The sequence below is a fragment of the Pantherophis guttatus genome, chromosome 15 (genome assembly GCF_059756535.1).
Source record: "Pantherophis guttatus breed Tessera chromosome 15, ASM5975653v1, whole genome shotgun sequence".
Taxonomy (NCBI): Eukaryota; Metazoa; Chordata; class Lepidosauria; order Squamata; family Colubridae; genus Pantherophis; species Pantherophis guttatus.
Genome location: NC_142077.1, coordinates 11385650 through 11406445, shown reverse-complemented (window position 1 = coordinate 11406445; position 20796 = coordinate 11385650). Strand labels below are relative to the sequence as shown.

The window sequence follows — 20796 nt, the reverse complement described above, 5'->3', positions numbered from 1 at the left end:
AGGAAATTACCAAGAGATGTTGTGATTTATTTTGTTACTAGAAGGATTAGAAATGAGATTTTACAAGCTGCCTACAAAAATAAGTTGCAAGTGGCAGGACAAGAAGTTGCAGTATTTAAAGAAATACCACCCAAAATGCTGAAATCCAAGAAAGAGTATGCTTTTCTGGTAGATGAGCTGAGGAACCGACAGGTACAATACAGATGGGAAGTCCCAGTCGGATTATCAGTGGATTATGCAGGAGAGCGATATCGCCTTAATACAATTTACAAAGCAAGAGATTTTTATAGTAATATATTAAAGGCTGGACAACCACCAGTGCCAGGAGGCAAAAAAGCAAGAGAGGTGACAGAGGGAAGAAAAGAGGATCTGCAGAAGCAATCGGAAGGCGGAGCTATGAGTATCCAGGAGGAAGTACTGCAACTTTCAAGTGCTGTCCAAGCATGGGATATAGTTGAAAAACAAGAAGAAGGCAAAGATCAAAGACAAACCAGAGCAGCTACTAAACGTAAAGTTGAAGAGTTAAAAAAGTTACAAGAGCAGGCTTTATCACAAGAAGTGAATACTGGTGTAGAAGCTGTGGGAGGGGCGAGACCTAAAAGAAAATTCCAAGAGGATTATCAAGCGGTTCTCGCCAAGCTTCGAGATTCTGAGGATGGCTTCTAGGTTTTTAACCTGGAATGTTAACGGTTTAAACTCACCACAAAAAAGGAAGAAAATATTTCACCATTTGAGACAATTTAAAAATGAAATAATATGCCTGCAGGAAACACATATAAGGACAACTGACCAAAAATATTTAATAAATACAAAATTGGGAACACATTTTGCTGCATCAGCCCCGGAAAAAAAGAATGGAATAGTGATTTACTTGAAAAGAGATTTGATGGCTAAATTAGTTGAGGCAGATCAACAAGGAAGATTTCTGGCAATTGAGATAATGATAGAAGGAAAGAAAACACTCTTATTGGGGATATATGCTCCCAATCAACAGCAAGAGAAATTTTATAAGTTGATACATACAAAATTATTACATTGGGATTATAATTCATGTATACTGATGGGAGATTGGAACGGAGTGTTAGACCCTAGTATTGATAAGAAAAGAATAGTACAATCTACTAAATTGCGATCTAGACTGCCTAAGACTTTTTTTGATATGATGGAGGATATGGAATTAAGAGACATCTGGCGTGAAAGGAATTATAGAGAACAAGATTTTACATTTTTTTCAGATAGACATCAATCCTTTTCAAGAATTGATTTTATATTAATTACAAATGATTTTTTTTCCAGGGTAAAGAAGATAAAGATTTGTCCCAGAATTTTAACTGATCACAGCCCAGTTTGGATGGAACTGGAGTGTGGGGAAAGAGTTAGGAGATCTTGGCGGTTAAATGAAAACCTTTTCAGATATGAGAAAAATGTAATAGAATGTAAAAAACTAATGAAGGAATTTTTTGTTTTTAATATGAACAAGGGAACATCTATGGATATGGTATGGGATGCTAGTAAAGCATATATGAGAGGAGTTCTGATAAATATGAATAATGCTTATAGGCGTAAACAAGTGGAGAAAAGGAGGGAATTAGAAGAAGAGATTAAGAAAAAAGAAAGGGTGTTAATTGATAACCCAGGGGATAAGAAAATTAAAGAAGAGATCACTTTATTACGTGGGCAATTTAATATGATGCTTTCAGACCAAGTGGCAACCAATCTACAATATGCTAAACATAATACTTTTTGTAATGCAAATAAACCAGGTAGATGGTTGGCATACATGCTGAGGAAAAAACAAAAATCTCGTACCATAGAGAAAATAGAGTATAAAGGTAGAGAGCTGTATCACCAAAATATGATTAAAAAGGCATTTTTAGAATTTTATGCAAGATTGTATACTGCAGACAAAATACAAGGTGCAGAGGTAGAGACATATCTGGATAGACAGAATATTCCAATAGTTACAGAGGAACAAAGAGAACGGTTAAACCAATTAATAACAGAGGAGGAGATCCTCTCAACAATTAAACAGTTAAAAACTGGTAAGGCTCCTGGTACGGATGGATTAACAGCTGTGTACTATAAATATTTACAATTGGAGATGGTTTTACCTCTTAAAGAATTATTCAATAGAATTCAGCTGGGTGAAGGGGTACCACCTTCATGGAAAACAGCTTTTATTTCGTTAATTCCAAAAGAAGATCAAGATTTGACACAACCCAAAAATTATAGACCTATATCCTTATTGAATACAGATTATAAAATATTTGCTAAGATATTGGCAAATAGGTTAATGCTAGTAATGCAGAAGACGATTCATGCTGACCAAACTGGTTTTATACAAGGTAGACAAATGAAAAATAATGTAAGACAAATTGTTGACAATTTGCTTCTCCCTGTAATTAATAACGATTATCTGGGCCTTGGAGATCTCCATACCTGTGATAGAGAGAGCAGATTGAAGCCATATGCAAAGGATCTTGTATCAGAAAAGGAGAATTTTGTCAAGCTCTGTGGGAACAAGTTTTGGGACAGGCAGGATCTGTGCTCTTGATTGTACCTTTTTCTCCTTTCCAGGTGAAGCTGAGTGTTTCTCTGTTTATATCAGGAAAGTCGCTGGCATTTCCATCTTCTGAGAATGATTTGAATTCTCCCAACTGTTCCTGCTATGGGTGTTAGAAACAGGAAGAGGATTAATAAAGCTCCATGAATTATGGACCTCCTGCTTCTGCTTTTGATGCTGCTGGTGTCCCATCCAGTCTCTGGGAAGCTTAGAAGGAAATGCCCGCTGAGTTTGGAGCACCAGGATGGAAAACAACCATGGAGCTTTTACAGGCCAGGAGACTATCTCGTTGGTATAGTCGTAACTGAAAAAATAATGTTGCTTCAAACATTGCCTTTTGACAGTCCTCCTTCTATACCTTCTCATTCGTAAGTTATTCAGAGTGATGAAATTGCATTCCCTCCATTTCCAGTTCGAACACTCTCCTTCTTCTTTGTCTTATTTCACTTACTTCTATATTATAGGACTTCTCCAATTTTTTGAAAGATTTTGATTTCCATAGCTTGCCTCTTTTTTCTTATTTTGTAGAAGACACTTAGACCCAAAGATGGGGTTTAAAAATCCAGATTATTTTCCTTTTCACTATTCAATTCATCACTTGAATTCATTTTGTTTAAAGGAGGGACTGAAACAGTTGTAGTTGCCTCTGCCCAGCCCATTCCCAGATTTCTATAACCGATTATTGGTTTTGGATCAATATTATCAGCTTAAGGCTCAGTAGGCTTGCGGAGACAAAAAGGAATAAATTATTTTTAAAAAGTTTGTTATTACTGTTTATGAGAATAACATGAACATTTTTTTACAGTACTTTTTTTTATGGCTTTTTAAACACCCTACCATTAATTTATGCTGTTCAACTGGTCAACAAGAATTCCCAGCTCCTTCACAACCTCACACTGGGCTGCAACATCCATGACAACTATTCGAACACTTTCCGCACTTCAGATGCCTTGCTGGACATGCTCTCCACTGGAGAAGCCAATGTCCCCAACTACGGCTGTGGAAGGAAGGAGAACCTTCTGGCTCTTTTTGATGGCGCTCAGAAGGACATCTCCAGCCAGATGTCAACATTAGCAGACACCTACAAAGTCTCACAGGTTTGTGTGTGTTTTTCTCTCTCTGGTAAAGTGAGTGGTGGGAGAGCAACAGATGCAGCCGTATCTTCTCCATAGAATTCAAGAGTTGCTTTTCTCCATATTAGCAGACATGTCAATTATGGTTTTTTTTTTAAATTATGCGCATGTTCAAATTCCTCATAAAAGGCCTGAAAATGAATAAGGTCCCTGAAGAGGATTTTCTCTCAGCTATTCAACTATTCAAAAAATATCCCTAGTTGTGGGTGAATTTTTGGCATGTCCATTTTCACATAGAAATAACATGTGCCATATCCAGTTGGATTGTTAAGTTGGCAATAGTAGTGTGTATGTGTGTGTGTCTCTTTGTGTGTCTCTCTGTGTGTATATTTATATATAATGGAATAAAAAGGACTAGCAATTACAGTCCAGTTAGTCAAATAGATATTGTGGCTGAAATATATTGCTTGTTCCTCTTAAGTAAATTTGAGATTGGGTGGAACAAAAGTGAATTCCTTGCAGAAGAACAAAAAGGTTTTAAATAGAGGAAAATGTTTCATAAAGTTGTATAATAATTAATAAATTAATTAATAATCTAATACTGACAATAGATTTGTTTTGAAATATCTAATTGTGCAATATGTCAATCAGATAAACCAGGGTTTGCTGGCTGTATACATGTTAGTGCAGCATTTGACACAGAGAGCAGAGAAATATGATGGAGGAAATGAATTGCCCTTAAAATGGAGCTCGGCCTGTTGGCCCTGATCCAAGCCCTTGTTTGAGAGGGAGGTTGGGGCTTTATGGAGCCATGAGAAGAAGGATCGATAGTTACCCAGGGGTAACACAGAAGGGGGCATATTGCAACCCTTGTGATTCAGTCTGGATATTAATGCCTTACCAGGACTAAGAAAGGATTCTAATGCACATGTCTAAAGTGCTAAATTATTTATTTATTTAGCAGACGGGAAAGGTATAATTAGCCTGGAGACTACAATGTTAGTACATACTATTTGTTTCACCACCGAGGAGAGCTAGTCTGTTTAGTTTGTGCTCGTGAGCTTCTCCAGGGTGCACCACAATGGATGAACTAGCTCTGCACCAGAAAGACGAGAGGCGTCCTGTGGCATCATCCAGGCTATCAGCCCCGGATCCATTTTGAATCTTCAGGGCTGCCACAGCGGAGAGGCCTGCGATGGGAATCAGGGGAGGGAGAAAGGGGGTGAAGCCAGAGAATAGTCACCACAACGTTCCTTTCCCGTGGGACCAAGGACACTTGCTAACACCTGGGCAAGCGTTCCTGAACTCTGGGTGACTTGGGGATCAGGACCCTGATTGGTACAGGTGAGGGCTTGACAGTGGACAGGGGCAGGGATTGAGTTTAGTATAGGGGTTGGGAAAATGCAGGAATTCAGATTCCGGTTTTCCCAGATGTGCCAATATGACTTCTCTAATAAAGGAACTTGTTAAGTATTGAATAGACGAGCGCAGGAACCAATCAGGAGCGAGTAGCTGGAGCGGGAAAATTAAAGGCGCGTCAGTGGCTGAAGCCGCGGACAGCTCCTTTTAAAAGGGGCTGCCGCGGCTCGCATTGCCATTGCTGTACTGGAGCCAAATAAAGCTATTTAAACTGCCGAACGTGTCCTGCCTCCTCTGTATGCAACCACTACTCAACAGAACTATTGGGACTGGACTTGAGTGGACTTTGTTTCTTTGATGAGGAGTTTGTTGGAACCCTGACACAGGCATTTTCTCACCACTGATGTCACCTTGCAGTTGGGTGTCACATCCGAGCAAGTCCAGCACTGGCAGATGGTCACATCAGCAGGAAGCACACCACATTTCCTATCAAAGTGGTACCTATTTATCTACTAGCATTGTCACATGCTTTCGAACTGCTAGGTGGGCAGAAGCTGAGGCAAGTGACGGGAGCTCACCCCGCCATGCAGTGACAGAACTCGAACTGCCAGAACAGAGACCATCCCCAGCGTCTTTAAGCCACTGAGCATCCTACCTGCTAAATACACATTGGTTTAAACAGATAATACAGTACTATTATACTGTGGGTTAGATTGCATAGATTCTTGAGAAAACTTAGCTATTCAGATTGTTAATTTGGCTTGCATTACGGAAACCTGGTTGGGCTCAGAGGGAGGTGTCCCTCTGACTGAACTTTGCCCACCAGGTTTACAGGTGCTGCACTAACCAAGTGCCCAGGGAAGGGGAGATGGGGTGGCAGTTGTTATCAGGGAACCCCTTAGTCCGTGGGAGGTCACTGTTCCGCAGATAGACAGATGTGAAACCCTCCTCATGAGATGGGGTCCACAGGGTCAGTTGGGCCTGCTGATCATGTACCTATCTCCCAGCTGCATGGCAGCGGCCCTGCCTGGCCTACTTGACGCCCTGTCGGGGTTGGTGGTGGAGCTCCCCAGACTTATGGTGCTGGGGGACTTCAACCTGCCTTCCCTGGGTGGTGGGGCGGTGGTGGCTCGGGAGTTCATGGCATCCATGGCAGCCATGGACCTGACTTAGATTATTCAGGGACCGATTCATGAGGGAGGGCACACACACGATCTTGTTTTTGTCTCGGAGCAGTGGTGTGTTATGCTCAGTGGGGGGGTATTTGTCGTTTCCCCCCTGTCATGGACTGACCATCATCTCCTCCGGTTGGACTTCCAGAATGCCGCCCCACCTTGCTGGGATGCAGAACTGACCATCTGGTTCCACCCCAGGCGCCTGATGGACCCGGAGAGGTTCCAGACGGAGCTTGGGATGATCCCTCTCTCTCTCTCCCATGCCCCGGTTGAGACCCTGGTGGAGGCTGGGACGGCTGCTGGGGTTCTTGACTGTGTTGTGCCTTTGAGGCCTCTGACCTGGCGCAGACCCCGGCTTGCCCCTTGGTATACTGAGGAGCTCCGGGGGATGAAGCGCAGGAGGAGAGGCCTAGAGAGCTGTTGGAGGACTAGTCATTCCGAATCTGACCGAGCCCAGCTAAGATCGTTCACACGGTCTTACCTGGAGGCGATGGCAGTGGCAAAGCGTACATACTTCTCCGCCCTCATCGCGTCTGCAGATAATCGCCCGGCTGCCCTGTTTAGGGTATCCCACTCCCTCCTGTATCAGAGGGCGGGAGAGGACCCTTTGCGGAGGTGAGCTGAGGAGTTTAGCCAATATCTGCGGGACAAGATTGCTCAGATTCAGGACGGCTTGGACTCTGGGCAGGGTCGGACGGTGGGGAGGCGGCGGGTCTTGTTGTCTGGGAAGAGTTCGTCGTACACAAGCAGTGTTGGCAGGGAGGCAGAGGTCGACCATGATACCCAGCTTTTTATATCCACCCCGAACCAGCCCAGTGATGCCCTCAACGTGATGTCCCGGTGCCTGGAAGCGGTATGGATCTGGATGGGGAGTAACAGGCTTCGACTCAACCCGGCCAAGACTGAGCGGCTGTGGATACCGGCATCTCGGGCCGAGCAAGAAGTTCCAACACTGTCTATTGGGGGTGAGGTGTTGCCCCCCGTAGACAGGGTGCGCAACTTGGGCGTCCTCTTGGATTCATGGCTGAGTTTGGAGGGTCATATCATGGCTGTGACCAGGGGGGCGTTTGCCTGGTGCGCCAGTTGCGCCCATACTTGGACCGAGATGCCCTACACACAGTCACTCATGCGCTAGTCACCTCCCGGATTGACTACTGCAATGCTCTCTATCTGGGGCTGCCCGTGAAGACCACCGGAGGCTTCAGCTGGTACAGAATGCAGCCGCGCGGGTAGTTGTGGGACAGACCTGATACTCCCATATTACACCACTCCTGCGTGGCTTGCATTGGTTGCTGGTTGCCCTCCGGGTGAGATTCAAGGTGCTGGTATTAACTATAAAGCCCTTCATGGCTTAGGCCCAGGCTATTTGTCGGACCACCTGCAACCAGCGTCAACTTCCCATCGCCCGGTGTGCTCTCACAGAGAGGGCCTACTCGGGGTGCCGTCGGCTAGACAATGTCTGCTGACGACCCCCAGGGGTAGAGCCTTCTCTGTGAGCGCCCCCACCCTTTGGAATCAACTTCCCTTGGGGCTCCGGTTGGCCCCTGACCTCCGCACCTTCCGCCGTGAATTGAAAACCTGGCTATTTATGTCCCCCGGCCTGGACTGATGGGGTAGTATATTTTAATTTTTTTAAAAAAAAACTTTTTCATTTTTTGTGTATATTTGTTGTTTTTAACAGTCGCTTGGCCGATTGTCGTTGTGAGCCGTCCTGAGTCCTTGGAGATAGGGCGGCATACAAATTTTATAAATAATAATAATCTTGGAAGGGAGTTGGAAGGGACCTTGTAGGTCATCTCGTCCAAATGCTGCCCAAGAAGGAGACCCCACATCATTTCTGACAGATGACGATCCAGTCTCTTCTTGAAAGCCTCCAGTGCTGAAGCTCCCACAACTTCTGAAGGCAACTTCTGTTCCATGGGTTGATTGCTCTCACTGTCAGAACATTTCTTCTTATTTCTAGGTTGGCTCCTATTGACATAATAATTCTGTGATTATTGATAAATCAAAGCCCAAAGTTGTGGTCTTTGGAAAACAAATGTAGCCAATACAGCAAGTAACACCTTTCCTTACCCAGCGTCACTTTTCTCTGAGACTGAATCTTGGATCTGCCATCATCAAAGGAGCTCACTTAGAGCAACTGCAGGATTGAATTTAAAGTTTAAATGCTTAAAGTTAAAAAGAAAATCATAGCTAACCAGCTTTCTCCCCAATTATTAGACGAGTATATAATGCCAAAGTTACCCCCAAGCCCTTCTATTGAACTGAAGTCTGGGGCTTAATATCTACCTCTACTGGAACAAACCCAATCACAGCACCTGAGGAGTATTTTGGGGGTGGATAGAAGGACTTCAGGTGCTGATTCAGAGCTGAATTGGGAATGTTCACAATTTCATCTTTGTCTAAAATCAGGGGAAATACAGCCATGTGAAAAGGAAAGTTCACCCTCTTTGAGTTCTATGATTTTATGTATTCAGTACATTTGATAAAAACCACCTGGTCCTTAGCAGTTCTTAAAAGGAGGTAAATACAATCTCAGATGAACAACATCATACGATATATTACCTCATGTCCACATTTATTTTACAAAAAGGAAGCCAAAATGGAGAAGCCATGTTTGAAAAACTAAATGCTCCTTATGATACAATAGCTTGTAGAATCACCGTTAGCAGCAACAACTTGGAGTAATTGTTTTCTGTATGACTTTATCAGTCTCTGACATCATTGTGAGAGGAATTTTGGCTCCCATTTTTTTACAACGTAGCTTCAGTTCATTGAGGTTTGTGGGGGTTTGTTTCTGCCCAGCTCTCTGGAGGCCCCACCACCACATTTCAATTGGGTTGGGGTCTGGCATTGACTGGGCCATTGCAACGCCTGGATCCTTTCCTTTTTCAGCCACTTGCTGGTCTGCTTGGGGTCATCAGCCTTTTGCATGATGCAAAGTCCTCCAGCCTTCAGCTGTCAGTCAGATGGTCTCACATTGGACTCTGGAACACTTTGGTACTCAGAGGAGTCCATGATTGTTCATCTGAGGTTGCATTTACCTACTTTTAAGAACTGCTGAAGACCAGATGCTTTTTACTGTGTCCTGATATGTGAAACCAGGGAACTCACAGAGGGTCTCCTTCCTTTTCCACATGGCTGAATTTCTTAGTGTACAATTAAACCTCTGGAACCTGACAGAGTTCCCAAATTCTCTGGGTTAGAAGATGCAGAATTTCAAATAAAGCTCTCTAGGATTATGCATCTGACAAATTATATTAGGAGCTGTGGTCTCCCTCTCTCTTGTGTAAGTAGGTGAGTGAAAAATAAATAAAAACAAAATTAAAACTTTGCTTCCCCAAGAATCTGGAATATTAAATGTCAACTGCTTAAGAAAGAGAGAAATGAGAGTCTTGGACTGCACATTAGACAAACAACCTATTGGGAGACTTGTGTTAAAGCAACACATTTTCTGTGCAGTCAGAATTAAACATTGATATATAATACAGCCCTATATTGGAACAAAACATTCACTTGACATCCGCATATGTGGGTCTGATTGCAATAAATTATAGGGGTAACACAGAAAATATGATTTATGTCTTTTATATTTGTTCTTTTTTATTTAATTTGTTTCTTGTTCGATTTTTATAGACAGCGTTAACACTCTGTGCTTAATATTCTGTTTCTTGATATGGGATAATGGCTAATCAACAATAATTTATTTCATTTGTTCGTCAATACCAAGTTGAATTTATTAAAAAATGAAGTTTTGGACTTTTTTTTTTTTTAATTTGATTTATATGCCGCCCTTCTCCGGAGACTCAGGGCGGCTTACAATGTGCTAAGCAATAGCCTTCATTCTTTTGTATATTTATACAAAGTCAGCTTATTGCCCCCACAAACTGGGTCCTCAATTTACCTACCTTAGAAAGGATGGAAAGCTGAGTCGAACTTGAGCCTTGGCGAGATTCGAACCTGCAGTAATTGCAGCCATCTGGTCTTAATAACCAGCTTAATAACAGGGTGCCTTAGACCACTGTACTACCAAGGCTCTGACCCTCAATATAATACCGCTTTTTTCCTTACTTTTTCAGATCAGTGATAACAGCGTTTCAGAGGCTCTGAGTGATAAAAGTCAATTCCCCTTTTTCCACCAGATGGAGCCCAAAGAAGGATTCCACTACCCAGCAATTGTCCAGCTGCTCCTCCATTTCAGATGGACCCTGATTGGCCTCTTTGCTTCAGACACAGAGAATGGAGAGAATTTCATGAGGACTTTTCCTCCTGTGCTTGTCAGGAGTGGAATTTGTGTGGTTATATCACAACTGTTCTCAACAACTGGATACACAGCATCCTTCAGGGATTCCCTCTCTAAGTGGAGACAAGTCAACGTCTTTGTTCACTTCATGGAATCTGTTCTCATTTTGGACAGAATTCTTCCTTTCCATTTAACACTTATGCGTCTGCCAGGACCCATTGAAGGGAAAGTCTGGGTCATGGTAACTTTGGGAACGTATCTATTGAGAAAGCACAGACTTCGCAAATACGTTCATAGCATTTGGACCTTTGCTTTCCTGGCAAATGAGAGACCAAAAGATTCTGCCTTTGAATTCATTTTATTTTTGGAAAAAAAGTTTCAAGATTATTATTTCCGCTGTTCTCTTTCAAAGAACGTCTTTTCTGTCAAAGGCCGCAGAAGATGCACCCAGAAAGCCCCACTGGGGACCCAATGGAAATGGAACAAGAAAATGGTCCCAAATCACTTCCATCGTTACAGTCTCATGCAGATTCTGGCCCAGGCCTTGAATGCCGCCTATTCCTCCAGATCGAGGAGGGGAAGGAAGGAGGGAGAAAAGAGGTTGGGGGCTCCAAGGCTGCAGCCGTGGCAGGTATGGGGGGTCTCGATATGGATCCATTAATCTTAGATCCTTTGGAGAAGGAACCCAGAGGAGAAGGAGGGGAACCTTCTCAACCACATTGCACTTCAGAAGGTCAACAGTTGGGCCAATCTAATTGGTTGAGACATAATCTTCTAAGCACCACAACAGATAAATTTTGGTTTCGACCACTGCTAATTTTAAAAGGATGTATGCATTTTTAAATACATTCATCTCTTTATGGATTTGTGATTAACATAGTCAAATTTCACTTTTATAATTTAAAGGAGATCCTGAGATCATCCAGCCCAACCCTCCTCTCTGCAGGAGTCCCAGTCAAAGCTTCTCTGACTGACAGCTGCTCAGTCTTTGCCTCCTCAGTGAAGGGGAGGCTGAATTTCTCTGCTTTGAGGGCTCAGCTCTGAAATGGCTCCTCTTTTCAGGGTCTTTTTCCTCTCCTTCAGCCAGAATCTCCTCCCTTCTGACTGAGCTCATTGCCCCATTTCCCCTCCTCCCTCTGGAGCAACATGGAGGAGATCTGGAGCTTCTGGGCAACTTCTTCCAGTTATTGGAAGAGGCAGAATGGGATTTACGACCACAGTTGAGCTCAGCATTTCTGTTGCTAAGCAAGATGGTCATTAAGTAAGTTTTGCCCTATTTTATGACCTTTCTTGCCTTTTCTTCTTAAGTGAATCATCACAGCTGTTAAGTCACTAACATAGTTGTTAAGTGAATCTGGCTTCCCTGTTGATTTTGCTTGTCAGAAGTCACAAAAGGAGATCAGGTGACCCTAAAACTCTGCAACCATCATAAGTGGATTCCAAGAATTCAGATGTTGATCACCTGGAGACCCTGGGGATGCTGCCAGGATCCTGCGAAAAACTATCATGTCACATTTTTCAGTGCCGTTATAAGTTTGAACCCGTTTCTCATAATCAACCTGATGCTTTCTAGGCGGTTAGGAATAATCTCTTTTTTCCCATGATTCATTTTATTTGTCACTTGCTCTAGAATGTTCCCCCAAACATACCAATTGCATCAATTCTATTTTGTTAATATATATTTTGCCAAAACATGGTGGAGAAATTGGACTGAAGCTTTGTTTTTTATTGATGAAGATAGCAGTAACATCTGTTTTTCCAAATAAGCATATTGTCAGGGTTGCAACAAACTCCTCATCAAAGGAACAAAGTCCCCTCCAAATCAGTCCATTCAAAGTCTTTATGAGAGAAGTCAGAGTGGCACGTCTGGGAAAATCCGAATCTGAATTCCCGCGTTTTCCCAACCCCTAAACTAAACTCAATCCCTGCCCCTGTCTACCCTCAGCCTGTCACATTCCCCAATCATACCCCTGGTCTCCAAGTCTCCCAGAGTTCAGGCACACCTGTCCAGGTGCCAGCAAGTGTCCTTGGTCCCACGGGAATGGAATGCTGTTATGGCTATCTTCAGGCTTCACCCCCTTCTCCCTCCCCCCATTCCCATCGCAGGCCTCCTGGCTGTGACAGCCCTGAGAATCAAAATGGATCCAGGGCTGACACATACAGTATTTTGATATTAGACAACTGCAAAAGAAAGATTAAAAGGTGTAAAGGCTAAATGGGATTTGTTAAAATTCTTCGATGTTCCCCTTCTAGTTCCATCCTTTCCTGCAGAAGAATCAGTTTTCCAATATCTCAGATTTGATACTGTACTTGGATCAAAATGGAGATCTAGCAGCAGATCTGAGAATCCTGAGCTATTTGATTCTCCCCAGGGAGGATCCCATCGAACAGCGAATGGGGACTTGGGAAAGACAGAGACTTGCTATCCACCAAGATGCTCTTTCACAGCTAAAGTTGCTCAACAAGGTGGGAGAAATTTTGGGGTCTTTCCTGTTTTTTCCTAAAGATTTCCTGTGGACTAAGCCTAGTTTCCAGGGTCCCTGACCTTCACTGAGAATTGAACATGGGGAGTAGAAACCTTATAGACCACTTGGGAGGCTTCAGTACTATTGACCAAGCTGTTCTTCAGATGCTAATAATATTGAAGACTGTTTTTAGATGATTCAGCCATGTCCAACCTAGGATGAGAAACCCTTAAGTGCTGGAGGTTGTGTTGTTGTTGTCATTTTTTAATATTTTTATGGTACATTTTTCTTCTGTTTTGCATCACAGTTTCAACTTTGCAACAGCGGTATACTGGTTGTATCAGCAATTTTTTATAATATACAAACTATTATACCTCCTAGTTACAACCATTTAAGTCTTATTCATACCATATCATGTTTACATCTATTGTTTCCATATTTCTACAATAAATCTCTATATATTTATCATTCTAAATATTTTACTTTGCATTTTTATACTATCTTGCCATAATATTGCTTACAGTAAATATTCTTCTATCTATTGTTATACTTATTTCTAGTTCGTTGATCATCTTTCATCATTAATTTTCTAATCTTTGCATCTATTATCTAACCAATTGTACCATACATCCCAAATTAAATAATATTCTGTTTTTCCTTTGTCTTTAATTTCCATCATCAACCTGTCCATCTTGGCACAATCTAACATTTTCTTTATTACCATTTCCACTGTGGATATATTTCCATTTTTCCAATTTTGTGCCTTCATAGTTCTGCCCACTGTTATTACATGTAGCATTAAATACTGAGTTCTTTTATTATATTTCCCTGTTAGTATGCCTAATAAAAATAGCTCTGGCTTTAAGTCTATTTGTTGTTTTACCATTTCCTCTAGCCACTTTTTTATCTTTGTCCAATACTTTTTCGCTGATGGACAGGTCCACCATATATGGCAGTATGTTCCCTGCATCTGTTTACATTTCCAACATTCTGGTGACCTATTTGGGAACATTTTTGCCAATCTTGCTGGCAGTAGATGCCATCTATAGAACATTTTATATAAGTTTTCTCTATATGCTGCTGACATTGTCAATCTGTAATTTCATTCCCACAGTTTTTGCCAATTATCTAGTTCTATAGTATACCCAAAAATTTTTGCCCACATTATTATAGTTTCCTTTATTATTTCTACTTCCATTTTAAACCTCAATAAGTAGTTGTAAAAAAATTTTAATCAGTTTTTCATCTGTCCCCTGTAATATCCTGTCTAATTCTTGTGGTTCACTATTAAATCCATAATTTTCTGTGTCCTTCTTGTACCTCCTCTGTATTTGCATATAAGGCCACCAGTCCAAATCGATTCCCTGATTTTTTATTTCCTGTTTCATTTTTAATTTCCCTTGTTTATTTAATATATCTTTATAACTTGAAATTTTATCCAGATCCAACACATTCGGATATATTAACGCTTCCATTGTTCATAGCCAGATTGGTATTTTGCTATAGTGGTTCTGTTTGATTTTTTCCCATATTAATAACAGAGCATTTCTAATTTGGTGTCTTTGAAAGTAACTGTGTTTTGCTTTTCCCGTCCCATATAAATGCATGCCATCCCAGTTGTAAATCATGTCCTTCTATCGCCAAAATCCTTTTGTTCTTTAAATTTATCCATGGAAGAGCTGAGGCTTCATAGCACAGTTCCCAGTCTGGTAGCCCGAATCCTCCTTTGTTTCTATTATCCTGTAGCATTTTTAATTTAATTCGTGGTTTTTTTCCCTAACCAAATAAATTTTGTTATTAGTTTATTTAAATCTTCAAAGAAGTCCTTCCCTAATTTTATCGGAATTACTTGAAATAGGAATAAAATTTTCAGTAGAATATCATTTTAATTGTGGCTATTCTTCCAATTAATGAGAGTTAATTGGAGGTTGTGTTGTTAAGAGCCTCAGGTTCGCTTGTTCCTTGTCCTGAAAGAGCAAAGCAGAAGGGGATTCTGTTAAAGACACCCTGAATAGAGCTTTGGACTGAATGAGATGAAATTGGATCATGGCTGGATGGAGCTCCTGGGGATCGAATTTGGAGAGAAGCTTCCTCGTGTCCTGCTTAGGGAAAGGCCGTTGGGAAATGGTTCCCTGAAAGGGAAGGTCCATGGTCTGTGACGTTTTTAAGTAGTCCAGATCTGGTCAAAGGTAGCCATATCTGTCTTTGGGGGGAGCAATTGGCCTTCTGCCCCTAGGAAGGAGGTCCAAGGCTTTCAGTTCACGTAAAATGACAGTGACCAGTGAGAGAATCCCTTGACCAGAAACCTGAAACACAACTTTAGTTCAAACAAAAGGTCTTCCTGATATCAGAAGTAAGGAGACAGATTGTGACAGGAAATGCTACTTAGATTTGGCCTTTGATAATTAAGAGGGCTCTTCATCTGAAACTGAATGGCCTTGTTGATCTTGAGTGTTAGCTATCTTCAGTCCCTCTGCTTGAAAAGGAGTCTCCAAATTCAACTACTATTAAATGTGGGTCTGACTTTCCATGCCAGTTGGAGTCTCTTAATAGGAGTCCTTCAACACAAAGGACTTTTTCCTGGATAACTGGATGGGCCTCAGAAATATCTCCTTCTGACCCAGGACTCACACTCATGTCCCCTCTGTTGCAGCCAAAGGTTTGCGACCTTTTTCAGGGACACCTTCTCATGATCTCCCCTCAATCTCACTACAGTTCTAGAAACTATGCAGAAACCTTCAGTCTTAATAAAGGAGAATATTGGTAGCTCAGGACTGACATGAGGGCTCCTTGGTGCTCTCTGAGCTTGCTTGTTTTCTTCCAGACATTTCATTACCCAACTAGGTAGCATCATCAGCTATAATTTATGAGGAATTTTTCCTTTTTAACTGGGAGACTGTTTGGAACTAGTGTCAAAGGGGAGCAGCTTTGCAAGGCTTTCTGTAGTGCAGATTCTATGGGTTAGAAGTTTCCCTTTTAATAACATCTTGTTCTACTTAAATAAATCTAATAAAATAAGAATTTATTAAATCTTTGACCACAAATGTATTCACAAATTTAATATGAGTAGATCATCATAACCATGGATAGATGAAGAGTGCAGGGATGCATTTTAATATAGCCATGAGGAGAAACCGATTTTTCCCCCTTAATCCTTAAATCTTTTCTCAATTCCATCCCTCCGCACTTTATTAAGGAGAAACGTCCTTCATTGCAATGTTAAATGCCAGAAGCAAAAGGGAGGAACTAAAGAAAGAACCTGCCAGGGTCATATCTCCTATATCTGTTTGGAAGGAGTCAGAGATTTCATATTTACCTCCGTGAAGAATTTACTTGTCTAATGTCCATGTCTACCTCCATTTTCAATGGATGGTGAATTCTAACATATTTCTGTTGGCATTCCGTTTCTTCTGCTTAGTCCCTGCCTCAGTCCAAATGTGTGGAAAGTTGTCATCCTGGATTTGTCAAGAGGGCTCGAGAAGGAGAGCCAGTTTGCTGCTATGACTGCGTTCCTTGTCCGGAGGGGACCTTCTCCACTCAGGAAGGTGGGTGACATCAGAGGAAAGGAAGGCCTGGTGGAAATGGATTTATCCACTGCATTTTGATGAAAGTGCAAATTAAAGTATCCATTGAAATTCAACTCCTTTTTCTTTATTCAAAATGCACTAGAAATCCTCCAATTTCATATACTTTGGGTATAAAAGTATTAGAAAATTATATTGTCATTTTTTCCTATGGAATGATTAAACAACATTTTCCACATCTTGGAAAATATTCCAGGAATCAGGCGTTCTTCAAAAATGGTATTTCTTGAAATGCAACCCCCCCCCCAAAAAAAACAGATTAAAGATATTGCTTTTTGATTTTGTCAGATACGGAAAAATGCACCAAGTGTCCAGATAATAAATACCCAAATGAAGCCAGAGTCCAATGTATCCCCAAAGTTATAACTTTCCTGTCTTATGAGGAACATCTGGGCATCATCCTGGTCTCCTTTGCCCTATTCTTCTTCCTAACCACTGGCCTTGTTTTAATCATCTTCATTAAATACCGAGAAACTCCCCTTGTCAAAGCCAACAACCGGGACCTCTCCTACATCCTCCTGGTCTCCCTCCAGCTTTGCTTCTTGTCTCCTTTTCTCTTCATTGGTCAACCAAGGAAAGCCACCTGCCTTCTCCGACAGACAGTTTTTAGCATCATCTTCTCAGTTGCCGTTTCTTCTCTCTTGGCCAAAACCATCATGGTGGTGCTGGCCTTCCTGGCCACAAAACCAGGAAACCGAGTGAAGAGATGGTTGGGAAAGAGCTTGGCCAACTCCATCATCCTTTCTTCTTCTGCTGTCCAAATTATCATCTGCTCCATCTGGCTGGGAGTTTCTGCCCCCTTCCCTGACTCTGACCTCCACTCCCAGCCTGGAGAGATCATCCTGCAATGCAACGAAGGGGCCGTTGTCATGTTCTACGTCACCCTCAGCTACATGGGCTTCCTGGCTGCCATCTGCTTCACGGTGGCTTTCCTGGCCAGGAACCTGCCTGGGGCCTTCAACGAAGCCAAGCTGATCACCTTCAGCATGCTGGTCTTCTGCACTGTCTGGGTGACTTTTGTGCCCACCTACCTGAGCACCAAAGGGAAATCCATGGTGGCTGTGCAGGTCTTCTCCATCCTGGCCTCCAGTGCTGGTCTGCTGGGCTGCATCTTCATCCCCAAGTGCTACATTATCCTTCTGAGGCCAGACCTCAACACAAAGGAGCAGCTCACAGCCAGAACAAATTAAAAACATGAGATATGACACCATTATGATATTGGAAGAATTGTTAGATTTTCTTTTATTTGAAAGGAGATATTAATTCTTTCCATTTAGATCGTATGCAGGAAAAGAAAAGAAAAATCTGTTTCAAAATGGAAAACTGTTGAATGATTGGAATTCTTGTAGCTCCCTTTCTTTTCAGCTCAATAAATCTTGCTAAAGAGAACTCTGTGAAAATCATTCAGAGGAATTTGCTGCTCAGCAACAGCTACTAAATATGACACCTTATAAAAAATGTGAGCACTTGTTCCTACTGACAGCAGCTAAAAGTGTGTGAGAGAGAGTGAGGAGGAAAAGAGGCCAGGAGGAAGCTGTGGGAACCAAGCACCAGCCTGGGTTGCCTGATCCTCTCCGTGAAAATGCTGGAATGATGTGAAATGCCATGTTTGACTGGCTCTCAGCTGGGGAGGGAAATCTTCATCTCTTTTATATAATTCTTTCTTGATTTCCTCATAAAAACCTCCTTTGCAGAAAGAATTCAGCAAAACAGCTGTCTGTGATTTCAGTTTGGGATTGTTTTTATTTTGGTGTGTACTTCACACCAAAATAATAATAAAAAGGTAAATAAAAAAACTAAAGCGTGTAAAGAAATTTCAACTGTGTATTTTTTCTTTCATTAACCAGAGAAATAAAATAGCAGTTTTCAGGCCGTTTAATTTTCCACTTTACAATTTGTACGTAAAGCATTTCTTGTCTGTGAAGGGCTGGAGAAGATGCCCAGAGAAAGGGGACCTGGAGACTCTCCCCAGGAGGAGATTGAGGGGATCCTGTCTAAAGGCAGCCGCATCACTGACCAGATCAGAAACCTTCAATGCTGCATAATATTCATCCAGGTCCAAGATGGGGGTGAATAGAGGGGGGGGGACTTCCTGGTTTCTAGGAAGAGGCATCCATGGAAGCTGTTCTGCTCTCCAACCACAGATTGCTGATCAATTGGGAATCAATGTTTAGCTTTCAGAATGGCTCCTAATTGTGAATGGAATCCCTCTGAAAATTCCATTTTAAAGATAATAAGAAAAGCTCTGATGAATCAGACCAAAATCAGTCTAAGATTCACAGTGACCACACAAATCCCTCTGGTTCTCCCACAAGCAGAAGGCAGAGAGACTTATGGCTTTGCCCACCATGGAACTGGTCTTTTCCCACCATTTCACTTTCCTCCATCACACCACACAATATTGGACACTCGGCCATCTCACACTCTAGGAATCCCCAATTCTGGTCTCCCACATTAATCTGAGAAAATATTTCCAACTTTCACACCCGCAATCAAAAAGCACTAAGGCAGGACTGGAACTCAAGGGCCTCCTGGGGATCGGCCCAAAGTCACTCAGGAAGATTTCATGCCTGTGGGAAGGTTAGAACTCAGAGCCTCCTGGACCTTGGCCCAAACTCCCCCAACTGGCTTTCCTGCCTAAGGCAGAGCTAGAACTCACAATCTCCCAGTGACTGTCTCAAAGGCGCCCATTTGGATTCTATTCTAAAGCTGCTTTGAAAACTTTAGTGAGGGGAGAAAAGTCCCTCGGCTGCCTTTGCTTCTCTGCACCCTCCCCGGGCGCTCCTGCCCCCCCTTCTCCCCCCCCCAGCACCCAAGGCCCCTCCTGCCCCTGCGCCTCCCTTCTCCCCACAGACGCTGCGAGGCGGGCGGGCGAGGCGGGCGCTGCGGAGGGGGCGGCGGCGGGGAAGCCGCGCTTGGGGGGAGCGGATCGGCCCCCACGGGGCTCCCTGGAAGGTTTCGCCCCCTCCGAGGTGGCGGCCGTCGGGCGGGGAGGGAGGGAGGGCGCCCGGCTCCCCGCAGAGGCCGGAGGGGCGAAGTCGGAGGCTCCTGGAAGGAGGAATCGCCCCTTTGAGCTGCACCCAGATGAGGGGCTCCCCTCGTCCCTCCCGCCCCCCCCACTCAGTCGCTTCTCCGCTCTTCCCCCGACCCGGCGCTCCTCCCGCCTGGCAGCGGCTGCCCAGAAGCCCCGGAGGTCCCCCCCCCAGGACTGAGAAGCCCCTTCCTGCCTCCGCCAAGGGCTGCGCTGAGCCCCCCCCGGACCCCCCCAAGGCCCGCATCCTCTGTTGGTGGGGAAGCTGCGGGGGCGATGGGGAAGCTCAGCCCGTCTCCGCCCCCCAACCTCCAGGCGGCAACACCTGGGCCAGGCGAGGGGAGAGGAGAGGGGGGCCCTCCAGGTGCAGAACCTCCCCCGTTACTCAGAGACGGAGGCGCTGAGCGGATGAGGTGGGGGGGGATGAGGTCGTTAAAGGGAAGCCTGGGGGGGAGAGAAAATTGGGGGTGGGAGCAGGGCCGGATTTTCCTATAGGCTAACTAGGCTTCAGCCTAGGGCCTCAAGATCCAGAGGGGCCCACACAGTGGTGGGATTTAGGGGGTTCGGCCGAACCCTTTGTTAAATTGCTGGCTCGCCCGCCCCTCACCTCCCACCCGCGCGGCGCCAGCCTACCGTAGGCAGGGGTGGGCAATTGTGGCTCTTTTACAACCTGTGAACTTCAACTTCCAGAATTCCTGAGACAGCTTGGCTGTCTCAGGAATTCTGGGAGTTGAAGGCCGCAGGTTGTAAAAGAGCCACAATTGCCCACCCCTTCCCTAGCCTGAGTTCCGCTGCCTGGGATCCACGTGGGCTGCCACGTGGTTCCCCACCAGCTCCGGATGCAAGAGAGCCGGATGGAGAAAGCAGCTTCCATGCCTTCACTCACCCTCACTCTCTGCTCTGTTGGATCGCCGGCCGTTCGCTTACCCCGCCCACTCCCAATCTATTGCTGCCTCCGATGGCTAGAGGAAAAAAAAACTTCAAATTCTTGCCGCGGGGCTTCAAAGGGCCGCCCTAGAGCCAGTGGTGCAGCCCAACCGTTTGTTAAATTGCTGGCTTGCCCCGCCCCTCCGCACCACTATTTATTGCCAATAAATAGTGGTGGGCGAGGGGCGGGGGAGCCAGCAATTTAACAAACGGTTCGGTGTTTTTTTGTAATTTTATTGGCCCGTGGAGCTTCAGCATAGGCTAATTAGCCCTTGCTTAGATCGGCTCCCGACCCCCAGCTGATTTGCTCTCAGCTGTTTTGCTCAGGGCTCTGCTGCTTGCTTGCAAAGAGTCCTGGAGCAATTTTTTTTTCCCC

At 43.8% G+C, this 20796-nt stretch overlaps 1 protein-coding gene across 2 annotated transcripts; it reads left to right on the top strand.

The window, feature by feature from the left end:
* Nucleotides 1-1609: 1609 nt before the first annotated feature.
* On the top strand, nt 1610-16518 carry LOC148111888 (vomeronasal type-2 receptor 26-like). 2 transcript variants are annotated; one of them, XR_015729960.1, is made up of 4 exons: nt 1610-2931; nt 3369-3660; nt 10250-12879; nt 16297-16518. XR_015729960.1 is itself a non-coding variant. In XM_087879147.1 (3 exons), exons 1-3 carry the CDS (start codon nt 2714-2716, stop codon nt 11072-11074), a joined length of 1335 nt encoding a protein of 444 aa, XP_087735273.1. In that variant the 5' UTR covers nt 1610-2713; the 3' UTR covers nt 11075-13748. The 2 variants fall into 2 exon arrangements, 1 of the variants encoding a protein (XP_087735273.1); XM_087879147.1 differs by lacking the exon at nt 16297-16518 and having other exon boundaries at nt 10250-13748.
* The last annotated feature ends 4278 nt before the right edge of the window (nt 16519-20796 follow it).